The 13,158-nt window shown below is 46.1% G+C and overlaps 1 protein-coding gene across 2 annotated transcripts in view; it reads right to left on the minus strand.

Moving 5' to 3' along the window:
* Positions 1 to 3,356: 3,356 nt before the first annotated feature.
* Positions 3,357 to 13,158, minus strand: part of MRP (Multidrug-Resistance like Protein 1) — a 62,464-nt gene continuing 52,662 nt past the window's right edge. For both annotated transcript variants that reach the window (XR_013308437.1, XM_077636921.1), the window contains exons 26-28: positions 8,677 to 8,843; positions 7,530 to 7,724; positions 3,357 to 6,205 (exon numbers count right to left, since the gene is read on the minus strand). Coding sequence is in view for 1 of the 2 variants with exons in the window: in XM_077636921.1 (XP_077493047.1) it covers positions 6,094 to 6,205; positions 7,530 to 7,724; positions 8,677 to 8,843 (474 nt within the window). In the remaining variant the exon portion in view is untranslated. The remainder of the gene's footprint in view (positions 6,206 to 7,529; positions 7,725 to 8,676; positions 8,844 to 13,158) is intronic.

Genomic DNA, 13,158 nt, shown 5'->3' on the forward strand with positions numbered 1-13,158 from the left:
CAGCGGAGCGGCGGCAAATCCACGCAGTGACTGTATACCCTTGGAACGCTGTGTGCTACTGTCTTTCGTAAGCGTTTGTTCTGTTATGTATTTGCTATTTCGCTTGTACCTGTTCGTGTTTTCCGCTATTGTGTGTTTCTGAATAAAACCTGATTCTGTGATGTATTTTCACCGGTCGTCGTTTTGCGTTGAGCCTTCGGCAGTCATGTGCCATGAGGTTCCGCAACAGGGATTTTGTGGCCAAGGCTGTCGATACTCAGCGCCAGATCAAGAGTTTGTAGTTGCACGTTCCAAAGGAACACATCACAGATAAAAACACTGATTGATGAGTTTGCGAAACCTCAGATACGCCTGGGCGCAAAGGGTTGGCAGTGCAGAGCCCTCAAGCACTGGCATCGAATTGTCTTGCATGTAGTCACCTGTTGTGTATTGCCATCTTTATGTTGTTTTCGTGCCAGTCCGGGTACCTGAACGGTGCCAAAAAAAAAGGTATGTTATACCCCTGTCACACTAGCAAATTCAATGTCATTCGTTTCGAATGGCATTCGCACCTAATGCGATTAATCTGCTGCTACACGGGAACATTTAATGTCATTAGGTTCGAATGACATTCGCTATCGAATGAGTTCACGAAACTCATTCGCATTCGATGTCGAACCGAATGTGTACTCTGGACACCATACGCGCAGTAGAAACCAGCGACGCGAAAAAATCGTGTGCGCACTGTCAAAGTTAGAAATTGTATTTATTTAGTTCTGCTAAAAAATGTTAATTTTGGTGCGAACTTCTTCATACGTGTAGCTGTCGTGGATAGCTATTACTCTCGGTCTCAGCAGCAGCCGACCGTGAAGCAGGGACTTTCCCGCGACCGCCGATCATTTTGGGTTGCGTGTTTCTTGCTGATTTGCGTTACATGTTCGTTTAGCTCGGAAGTACTTAAAATGTCACTGAGCACTTCACCTTTCAGAAGTCATTTCCACGCTTCGCCGCGCGCCACCGTGTCTGCCATTTTGTTTGTTTACATTTTTCGGATTTATGGTTGATTTTGTACTTGGCTTGATTTTAGATGGCTGAAGTGCTGCAGATTGGCCAGAAATAATATTTTAAGCTTATAATATTGCACAGAAACGTTCTCACCCGCTCTTAAAACACTACACAACAATTTGTAGCATATTTTATGCGCGTTGATGTGTTTGAATTGTGCTATTTTTTTTTCACTGATCATCACTGCCATCATTTTCGAATGACATTCGAGGCATCGAATGACATTCGATCGGAATGACATTAAATTTGCTAATGTAATTCCCATCGAATGACAATAGCACCTAATGCCATTAATCGGCTGCTACACGGGAATATTTAATGTCATTAGGTTGGAATGACATTCTCCATCGAATGAGTTTGGGGAACTCATTGTTGTTATGTAGACGCTACATCACGCTAGACACCCTCCCGACCTAAAAATAGATGAAATGATTATCTAGTGAGCATCCTCTGAATGTCTAACAAATATTACATGTGGGCATGTTACGAACGTTTCATGGATGTTCACAGTTGCCAAAGTAACCATTGTAGGGCTATTATATGAACATAATATCAACTTTTGTGAATATCATAAGGATATCTGATATACTGGGGGGGGGGGGGGGGGATATTATATGAATATATACTGGATATTACATGGTTTACTCGGTGGGCTGAAAAGATTAAAGGTGATCGAATTAACGAAAACACTGGCAAACAAAGCTTGCTTTTATTGTGTGTTAAATTTTCCGAAACGACGAAACTTCTGGCGATCTGCGACTATTTTTGCAGGATATATGGGAGCACACTATACCGGTAGGAAACGGCAAGCGTCTATGACGTCACCTGCCGCCTCCTGGTATCCGCTGGGCCGAGTTAACGACGCGTGCACATATGACGTACTCAACCAGCAACGGTTTTAGGAAACCTTCTTCGAGCGCAAGAAACTCGACGTGAAGCTTAAGGGACCAGTTCATTAGCGCTTAATTTCTACTTATCTGCAGCGTCCTTCGTTGACTCTGAGCTGAATAGAATGAAGGCGAAATAACGAAAACTCCGCGAAATAATGTTTGCGTTTATTCTAGGCGCAAATGTGTAAAATTTGTCGAAACGACCAAACTTCTGGCCATCGCTGATGTTTTGGGGGTGAGGTAGCAAAAAACACTGGCCGATCACAAGCATTTTCGATGTTTCCGTCGATTTTTTATGTCAAGGAACATCATATGCGCAGTTTTATTTCTCAGAATTTTCGGCACTTTGCAGTAATCCATAAGGCCATATAGGCAGCTAAATTTAACAAAAGAAATGGCATCTCGAGTCACAATTGACCTTTCCGTATTTGGGAGCAAGGAGATCCTAAGCAAATACGTGGTTAACTCACCTTTGCACTTTGCATGACATCGCGCTGGCTAAGCCATCAGGTGGCGTTCCAGACACATGCTCATAGCGTTAAACCTAGCTTACCCATTGAACTCTTGCAAAAGCACTCGCCAATCACAAGCAGTTTCAACGTCTCCGTCGTTTTTTTCATGTTAGAGAGCATTATGAAGGCGTTTAATTTCTCAGAATTATCATTTCGCGACATCTGGTGTCTGCTGGGTATGTGCCATCAAGCCTGAGGATATCTTCTCAGTCTTTGGTAGCAGTGAAATCCTAAAAACCTGGTTTGCTCACCTTTGCGAACTTCGCACTTTAGGGGTATGGAATCCATCGGGTGGCGTTCAAGACGCACGCTCCTAGCTTTAAACCTAGCTCACCCGCTGAACTCTTGCAAATGACATTCGCCAATCAAGAGCAGTTCAGAGGTTTGCAGAGTTTTTTCATCTCAGGAAGCATCATGAAGCTCAGTTTTATTTCTCGGAATGTTCAAAATTTCGTTGTGTGTAAATTGAGCCCTTTATGGCCATCCAAGATGCCATAGGCAGCGAGAAATTAATGACAAAACAACTAACATCTCCAGTGAAAATTCAAAGCTCGTTTGTAAGGAATCTAAATGGCGCAGTATCTGTCTCGCATCTCAGCGGACACCTGAACCGTGCCGTAAATGAAGGAACACGGATCATCTTACGCAGAGAGTCCCAGCCCCTCTCAGCATGTGCATTACTGCAAATTTGTCTTCATACCATACACGAATACCATGGAGTAACAGCTGGTGCATTTGACGTGCCAGTAAACTTTATTATGGCCTTTCTAACGCAGATCTTTTACGGCACATGTAGACAGGTATTTTTATGTAACAATCCGCTAGAGAAATTGTGCAGCAGAGAAGCAAGCATTGTAGACAGCTAAACCTGGGAGATAACGGAAAAAGAAAACAATGCTCCATGCAAACATCATGAAAATGTCATTTTATTCCTTCAAGTGTTGTAAAAAAAAACAAAAAAGGACATTCGTGCCTCCACCCGTCTGCACAGTGCAAGCAGCAGTTGCAGGTCGTCCAACAGCTTGCAACTCCTATTAATAATAAAGTACAAACGTCCTAAAACTATGGTACAAAGTACGCGTTAAGACATATCACACTGGCTTTAATAAAGCAGCCCTTTTTCTCACACGCGTAATCGCAGAAAAATGCTTATTAAATATTATTACAATAATAAATCTGAGATATTGGGAGAGAATGACATGCTCTCAATGCACTAACACTGCCTACAAACAATCCTTTGGCAGCCGTGTAATACTCTTGGCCGGAATGGCACTCAAAAGTCTCTGCGTGCCAAGTACCCCATTTTCAAGCAGTAGGAGTAAAACAAAGAATGCAAGACTACACCGTCATATTGTCAGAACCTATTTTGATACTTGAAAATTCTTGGCTCGTCGCACGCCCAAGTCACTGCACCATGCTTTTACTGTCAACCAAGTCAGTACAACCGATTGCGTACAATCTTTGTCAGAAGTTTATAATCCGCTGCAACTGTGGCTGGACTGCTGTTGAGCAACGATGCTAGCCGGCACCGAGGTTGTGAAGGGTGAGGAGGCAATGTTCCTCTCCCAGACAGCAAGAGCACGAGTGAGAGAGAAAGCCTCCTCATTCAGCACAACCTCAGTAGCGGCAGGCACTGCCGATAACAGCGCTCCCGCTATAGCCACGGGAGCTACAAACTTTTGACAAAGACTGCACTTCGCAAAATGTGATTGCAACAGCATGCGTCAACAACAGAGTAAACACAAGGCTAAAACTGACAGCCAATTTCTGAATGCACTCAAGTTATGCAAGCACTGTAAAACCAAAGTGCAGAGTTAAGCCCTCAAGGATATGCACACCACTGTTTATGTGAAGCCAATTCTGTTGCAAGTAACAGTTCCGGCAGTCACAAAAGGAAAATCTATTGATGTTTCTCAAATTAAACTGCACTACTCTCACGCCCTTCCGAACAGGCACAGCTGGTGCATAAATTACTCAATTTCTTTAATATTATCAAGCGCAGAAAATGTAAGCAATGAAAGTGACAAAAACCACCCGCACACTGCAAGGCTACTAGTATTGCAGAAAAACAAACCAGGGCAGCTTTTGAAGACTTTTCCAATCGCACGGTGCTGACGACTGCACAATAGCTGCTTAAATGTGAATACAATGACATGCAACAACGAATATATCAAACAAGCCAGTCAGTGACATTTGTTCGCACACAGTAGTATGTAAAGAAAGCACTAACAAAAAAAATAAATAATAAGAAAGCACTACAAAAGTGGCAGTAGTTGGTTCAGCATCACATCTGTGACACCAAAAGCAGTACCAATCGTTAATGGACACTTAGTGCACGAAAAAGCAAAACACAAAGTTACAAGTCGTTTTATGCATTCGAATGCCAAGGTACAACTTATGCATGACAACGTCCAGTGAGTGAATGCCCATCTGAGGTGAGTAAGCCATGGCTAGCTTATTTAAAAAAAATAACAAGAACGGCCCTTCTTATAGCTGTACTACAGCTATGACGTAGGCAGTGCTATCTATGGCCTAAAGCACGAAATGAAATGTGAAATCGTAGTTTTGATTTGACAGAGGGGGCCACCTGCAGCCTATTCTCAACACCATCAGAAAAGTAGATGGAAAAAAGTGAACAGCGTTTCTAAATAAACGAAGTCAAGCCAAGGAGGTTTTTTTGATGGCTACCGAGCAGTACTACCTGGTAAACAGCAAGCGAAGCCTTTTATGAGTGCTGCTGAACAGTGGCACCCGAGGAGCTTCGCTCCAGTGAATTTTATGCGCTAAATGCCTTGCACATGTACTCTGGTCAGGCTGATTATGTGACGGACTTGAGCACGACGTGAAGAGGGCTTGAACAAATACCGCATGAAAGCGACTGCAGGCACTTGGCATTGAATCTTGGCCCTTGCAACAGCCCCACTTCAGGGCATCTCTCGCTTCTCCTTTTTACACTGAAAGCCCAAGACGTTTTCCATACGAATCTGCTCGAATTTTACACAAACCTGGCGTAAAGCCTGTTCGTGAAATGGCACAAGGTCCTGAAGAACGCAGCAGCAAGACCTGTCCTTTCCAGGATGGTACACATCTAATTATTTGACGCCATTCTTTCACAGAACCTACTATCTTACAGTTTCATTTTTATTCTATAACAAATAATTAATTACAAATTGTCTAGCACGCTCTAGCGTCAGGAGATTCCTAGAACACAACTCGCTCGTTCACCCCATAAACCGCAACTATTTCAAGAGATGGGCTTTGGCCATGACAAGCCTTCGAAAAACATAACGAATGAAAACCAGAAAAACCCTCGCTCGCTGCAGAGTCCTTCAACACAAGAGCTTGAGCGAGGAGGAAAAAGTCACAAGGGTCGCCTGTTCCCTCAACGCCGATGGCATGAAACACCTCTCAAATTGCAACAGTTGAGGGGAGGCTTGCGGGAACTCGTTCTCAAGCAGTCGAAAGAAGAGAGTGCATCTTCTCGCAAACAGGAACCGTCACACCTTATTAAAAGGCACACGTGTGCCCACAATATGTCCGGCGAGATAGGCAGGGGTGCATGTAGGAGGCGAAAAGAAGATAAAATAGGGTTTCTAGAGAGTGGTGGTCGGTGACGATGAACGATGTGCATATAACATAGGCTGTTGCTAGGCCAAGCCCGCATCCTTGGCCATGCTGTGAAAGATGGAGTTCTCGGCGGCCAGGAGACTGGTCGGACTGTCGAACTCCGCCACCCGCCCCTGCTCCAGCACCAGGATCCTGCGCAGTTATGAGACGACGTCTTTAAAAGCATGAAGAGACGTAATGCAACAGCAGAATTCCCTCCGTCAGGCATTCAGTGATTCGCTGGACTTTTCTTAAAACAAATTATTACAGTCTTTAGGTCACGAAATACGAGCTCGAATGCCGTTGCGGTTCTATTACGCAATCATGTCAACATTTCAAATGCTAGCACAACAGACTTTGCTTACTTTGCCAGCAAGTTTTACGTATTTAGTCCTTATGAGCTTCATCAAATTCTAAAACCCCTTCAGTTGTCTTTACTATGTATTCATAAATAGGTTTCAAACTCGTTTTGACAAACTCATGACGCTTACCTCAAAGACCGACCAAATGCATGAAAATACTGTCATCACTCACGATTTCATGCAGTCTGGTGTTTCACAACATCCGTGCATATACTGTCTCTGTAGTGGAGTCATAATATAATGCCCTAATGTTCCTCTGAGATGAAATGTGCCAATTAACTACTGATGTTGCAGCCTGGCATCTTATGACATCTGAACAAATGCTGCCTACAAATCCAAATTATACGGTCCTGTTTACAAAGCCACATTACAGGGGCTTATTGTTCCTCTGAGATTAATTGACTGTGCCGAATGGACACCATTGGTAAGTGAGTGAATGAATGAATGAATGAATTGAATCACTTTGCTAATAATGCGGACCTTCACACACTGCACCCGCACCATTACCCTCCTGCCATACTACATGTGCCTGTTCATTTCACCACCCCTTTCCACTCAATACCATCCCAAAGTAATACGCTGGTCATACAAGCCCTGACATGACTATGCCAGGGGAAAGTACAGTCAGCAGAATAAGATTACAGCGTGTGGGACGGCACAAGAAAAAATTCTGGTTATCATGAGTTACTATGCACATTCCATTTGCTGATAGCACCGTCAGGGGAATAGGACATGAAGCAGCAGTGCAATAAATTTCTTCCTGAGCATGCACGTCCCATAAATCCTTGCTGCTCACTATACACCTGAACAGGTTTATGGTTTATGTGGGTTTAACGTCCCAAAGCAACTCAGGCTATGAGGGACGCCGTAGTGAAGGGCTCCGGGAATTTCGACCACCTGGGGTTCTTTAACGTGCTCTGACATCACACAGTACACGGGCCTCTAGAATTTCGCCTCCACTGAAATTGGACCGCCGCGGCCGAGATCGAACGCGTGTCTTTTGGGTCAGCAGCCGAGCGTCACAACCTAAACAGGACACTCGCAAAAAAAAAAAACCTTCCATGTCTAAGTGAAAACCCATGCGCAAAGAAAGGAAGAAGGCACTGCATGCTGACCTGTCGTAGTCCATGATGGTGTTGAGGCGGTGGGCGATGGTGAGGATGGTGGAGCCCGAAAACTCCCGACGGATGGTCTGCTGAATGAGCGCATCCGTCTCGAGGTCCACGGCTGCTGTCGCCTCGTCCAGCACCAGCACCTTGGACTTGCGCAGCAGTGCCCGTGCCAGGCAGAGGAGCTGTCGCTGGCCCACACTGTCCAATGAACACATTGAGAACACGTTAAAGGTATTTAAAATGCACTGAAACGACATTTATGTTTACATAACATTGAGAAAGCATCAAAACTGCGTTGAAAAAACACTGATTCAATGCGTTAGAACACGTTCAGGATGCATTGAAGTTATGTTGAGAGTGGGTGGGAAGAATGGTTGTGAACATGTTGAGGACGTTGGAAACTGAGAAACGCAGAGGAAGCCCAGAGAAATATGCTGAGAACACGCTAAAAGAACGCTCACAATAGATTAAAAATATGCTCTGAATCAGTTAGTGCCATTCATGATGCTGAGGAAACTTGCCCAATAGCTGCATCTTTAGCTGTGGCTATAAGGAGTAGAAATGAGGCAACAAAAACTGAATCAACGGAGGAATTTTAATTTTGACCCAGGTGTTACTGACCATGATGCGACCAAATGAAAAAAAAAAATGAAAATTGGTTTTGAGGAAAGCAAATGGCACAGTAACTGTCACATATATCTTGCTGGACACCCCAACCACCAACCACACCATAAGGAAAGGAGCGAGGAGGGAGTGAAGGAAGGAAGAAAGAGGTGGCCATAGTGGAGGGCTCCAGAATAATTTCGATCACCTGGGGATCTTTAACATGCCTCAACATCCCACAGCACAGGGGCACCTTTTGCAGCCGCCGTGGTCAGGTTCGAACCCGGGTACCCTGGCTCAGTATACGAGCGCCCTAACAACCGCGGTCAAATTTATTTCCCATGCTAATATTGTAGCCCCACAACACCAGAGGGCATGAAAACGAGAATACGAAAGAAAATCGAACCGCACAACCAAACAGAAAAGAATAAGACAAACGTAACTACTACCACAAACTAAAAAGCAAATAAAGCAACGACAAAATGCCAATGTAAAAAAAGAAGAAAAAGGTGGCAGCAACTGCCAAATGGAGAGCAGCCAAGCAGACCTGAGGTTCTCGCCGCCCTCTTGGACTTCGTGCTCGAGGCCCTTGTCGAGGCCTGAGATGAACGCCTTCAGGTGGGACAACTCCAGGGCTGCCCAGATGTCCTCGTCACTCTTGGTCTTGAACGGGTCGAGGTTGGTGCGCACGGTGCCTGAGAAGAGCACTGGGTCCTGCGAGCAACACAGCACAACAAGCGATAACGACAACAGGCTATAGATTGAGTTTCGTTCCCCAATGAGTAACAATGTTGATACTTGAAAGTATGAAGCTTCAGAAGTGCACTTACTAAATCCTGTCTACATCAAACCGAACACAGTTTTAGTAACCAGGTGGACAGGCTAACACCTTGTGGCTATCCACTTCACGTTCTCCCATCTGTGGCCGATGTGTTGTTGAAGAAATTGAAATGCTCCCCGTCCTGAATGCTAAACAAGAAAGCGAGTAGCAGCCATTCCATATATTCACAAGATCTCACATAATTTGAAAAGTGTTGGAAAAAAAAAGAGTCGGAGTGGATGTTGTTTTTTCGGCCCCCGTTAAGTTGTGAAGCATGTGCATGCATGTCAACCACACAGGAAAAACTATCCCCGATTGCTCGAAAAATCATAAGTGCAAATTTGTGACATGTCAAAAAAATGTTCTGTATTCCATTCCTCTCACTTGTAACAGGTTTTATACTGGCCAGACAGGACACTGCCTAAATGATAGGCTCAGGCAGCACCGTAACAATGTTGATAATGCAGATTCCCACCACCTTAGTATCCAATGACGTGTTTGCAAGTGCATCCCACAGTTCGAAAAGTGCCGAGTTGTTGCTAGGAGCAAAGATCAGCAGCTGTGTCTGAAAAACAATCGAGGCCACAAGCATCAAGAAGAACAGTGATTCTTGTGTAAGTTCTCCATTGGTATCTTTAACACAAAAAGAATTTCACGTCCTGAATTGCACATCTTAGATTGTGTTGACCTAGAGGGAGCCGGGCACATGAATGTGCTCTTTGCGGTGGTTTCTATTTTGATGCCAAAATGCATTTATACGCACAGCGTGCCAAATAAATGTCAGTTGTTAGTTCAACGCTGTGTTGTCCGTTTCCTCCTTCCTCTGCTCTCTTCTTGGCCTTGGGCCTTGCACTGTTTCACGTATATCACGTTGATACAATATGACAGAATTGAATGAACTGGAGCATGCTATACTCAGCAACAATTTTTCTTGGCAATGAAGGGAAGGCTACAAGGGTGGTAACTGTGTCATACCTTCATTCTGTCACTGGTGCAGCTGACCTTAAATAATGAATATTAAAAATATATGAGGTTTTAAGTAAAAAACTAAAAACTAATAACTGCAAACAGGGAGTGTGCTGCGGTGCATAGAAAGAGAGGATTGTTCAGGCTCGGTAGTTTCCGCACCATTGCAAGAAAAAGTTCCCGCGGAGTATAGAATGAACACATGCACGCAAAAGTCCAATATGAACTTGACTGTGCATCAGCATGAGATGCAATGACAGTAGAGATGTTTTCATTTGGTTTCATGGACGACGTCCCAAAGCGACTCAGACTATGAGGGACACCGTAGTGGAGGGCTCTGGACAATTTCAACCCCCTGGGATTCTTTAACATGCACTGACGTCGTGCAGCACACGGGCCTCTAGTATTTAGCCTTCATCGAAATGCGACCATCATGGCCAGGATCAAACTTGCGTCTTTCAGGTCAGCAGCCTAGCACGATAACCACTGAGCCACTGCAGCAGCTAATAAGGAGGTAAGAGGGGGTTACAAAATCACTAGCCTAACAATTCATCTTGACCAAAACATATACCGTATTTATTCGAATCTAGGCCGATAGTTTTTTCAAAAAAACGAGATGTAGAACTCTTATGTCGGCTTAGATTCGAGGATTTCGTTTCGAGGTTTCGTATTCGTAAAATACGAATAAATGTAGCACGCAGGTGGCGCCCCCACAAAACGCCAACGAAAGACAGCACTGTAGCCGTTGCTATCCGTAGCCGTTGCTATCCGAAGCCGATACTGATCAAAGCACACATGAGCACTGGCTGCCATTTTGGCCTTGTTCTGTTCTCGTGCGGGGGCGTGAGCACATTCGCAGCAGTGAAGTTTTCGTGCGTAGTTTTTATCACCAACACCATGGCACCAAACAGGCGGTGCCATTATAGTGCCGCCTTCAAGCGGAAAGTTATAGTCGCTGCAGAGCAGTCGTCAAATCTTCAAGCCGGGCGGGACTTCGGCGTGGATGAGAAGAATGTTCGCCGTTGGAGGGGGCAGCGTAACGAAATTTTTGCTTGCGCGGCAACGAGAACGGCTTTCACGGGCCCCAAGAAAGGCCGCCATCCAGAAGTGGAGGTAGCTCTGGCCGAGTTTGTGGAGACGCAGAGGTCAGCGGCACTTCCAGTGACCACGGAAGAAGTGCTGCAAGCCAAAGAGAGCGAGGCGTCCCCCGGGAACTGTTCAAAGCCAGCCGGGGCTGGTTGCAGAAGTTCATGAAGCGCTTTGGCTTCAGCCTCCGACGTCGCACGTCCATTTGTCAAAAGCTGCCGGGCGACTTCGAAGAGAAGCTGATCTCATTTCAGCGATTCGTAATAAGGAAGAGGATGGAGCACGGCTACACCGTAGGACAAATGGGAAACGCTGACCAGACGCCGGTATGGTTTGACATGCCAGTGGCGTGCACCGTGAACGAAAAAGGTGCCAAGGAAGTGAAAGTGCGCTCGGCCGGATACGAAAAGCAGCGCATGACTGTAATGCTGGCCTGCACGGCGGATGGCCACAAGCTGCCGGCGTATATAATTTTTAAGAGGAAGACTCTACCAGCTCGGGAAGTGTTTCCAAGAAATGTGATCGTCCGCGCCAACGAAAATGGATGGATGGCGAGCGATATGGTTGAGCAGTGGATCAGAATGGTTTGGCAGCGGCGTCCAGGGGCCCTCTTGGCCAAACGTTCCCTCCTCGTCCTGGACTCTTACCGTGGACACCTCACTGACGGCGTAAAAGCTGCGCTTTCCGAAGCCGGTACCGACGTCGCCATCATACCCGGCGGCATGACAGGCCAGCTGCAGCCTCTTGATGTGTGCCTCAATAAGCCTTTCAAGGATCGGCTGCGCAAGTACTACGTGGACTGGCTTAGTGAAGAGCGGCGCGAGCTTACACCAACAGGCCGAATAAAGCGCGCCTCACTGGGAGTTGTAGCCACTTGGATAGCTGCAGCCTGGGATGACATCCCAGAAAGCTTGGTTGCACGCTCATTCCGCAAGTGCTGCATCTCTAATGCACTTGATGGCAGTGAAGATAGTGCACTGTTCGAGGAGGCCAGCGATAAAGAAGTCAGCGATGATGATGACGAATGAGCGGTGGCTGATCCCGGGCTGGCGTTGCATATGTCTCCTCGCCCAACGCCGCCTCTCCTCCTCCTCTTCTCTCAAAGCTCCTTTGGCAGCTTTTTTTTTTCAACGGTCCCTCTCGGGGCCATCAATCACGCTTCGGCAGAGCATGCAGGCACGATGCTTCCCGCTGTGTCTCACTCGAGTTCCTCTCTCTACACCAAGTCGCCTATGCGCAGACACATGGTGCAGTCGTTTCGCGCCACGCACTTTCACGTGCGCGGCGACGTAAGAACAGTCGTGTCGCGTCATAAAAATAATTGTGATAATGAGGTATAAACAGTGTTGTTTTTTCGGCCGGCCTACAATCGAGGTAAGTTTTTTTTTTTCTGTGGCCTTCAACTTTCGGGTCTCGGCTTAGAATCGTGGCCGGCCTAGATTCGAGTAAATACGGTACACAGACAATCATATGCAGAGTTGTATGAAGCAGGCGCTGGTGGATACCGTATTTACACGATTGTAAGTCGACTCGAATGTAAGTCGATCCCCCCACATAACATTTCTGAAAAAAGAAAAAAAAAACTTGGCAGTCGTTTACACTTGGCCTTTATTAATAGAACGTGATAGCACTATCCTGCGGTCTCCGCTTATCGCCAGCTGCTATCGGCTGCCGCGCGTGGGAGCGCCCGTGGGCACATTCCAAAACGAAAATGTATTCGCCACTGGACTACTCACGTCCACACTTGCGCCATCACCCTCACTTGCATTGCCGTTATGGTCGCTGCTGCGATCGCACAGCTCGTTGTTCGAACATCGTCGTGCAGCGAAATCTCACACTTTGCAAACAGCCATATCACGACATCCCGTTGAAATGCTGAAAAATTTTGCCTCGCTGCAGTTGTCACGCCTGTATCACCCACTGAGAACGTCGAACTTGTGGCCCGGCACGCAGTTTGTTTCGTTAGCATAAAGAATGACAGCCATCTTGAATGTAGCCGTGAACGAGTGCCGGTCACTTACAGGACCCGGAGCGCAAATGGCAAAGCACGACTACATTAAAAACTTGTGAAACGCGGCCGGCAGTAGGCAAATGTGTCAGAGTCAAGGAGAAACTACGTGAGCGGTGTCCGCTCTTCCGTCGGCCACCGACTCTTCC

This window comes from Amblyomma americanum, chromosome 9 (genome assembly GCF_052857255.1).
Source record: "Amblyomma americanum isolate KBUSLIRL-KWMA chromosome 9, ASM5285725v1, whole genome shotgun sequence".
Lineage (NCBI taxonomy): Eukaryota > Metazoa > Arthropoda > Arachnida > Ixodida > Ixodidae > Amblyomma > Amblyomma americanum.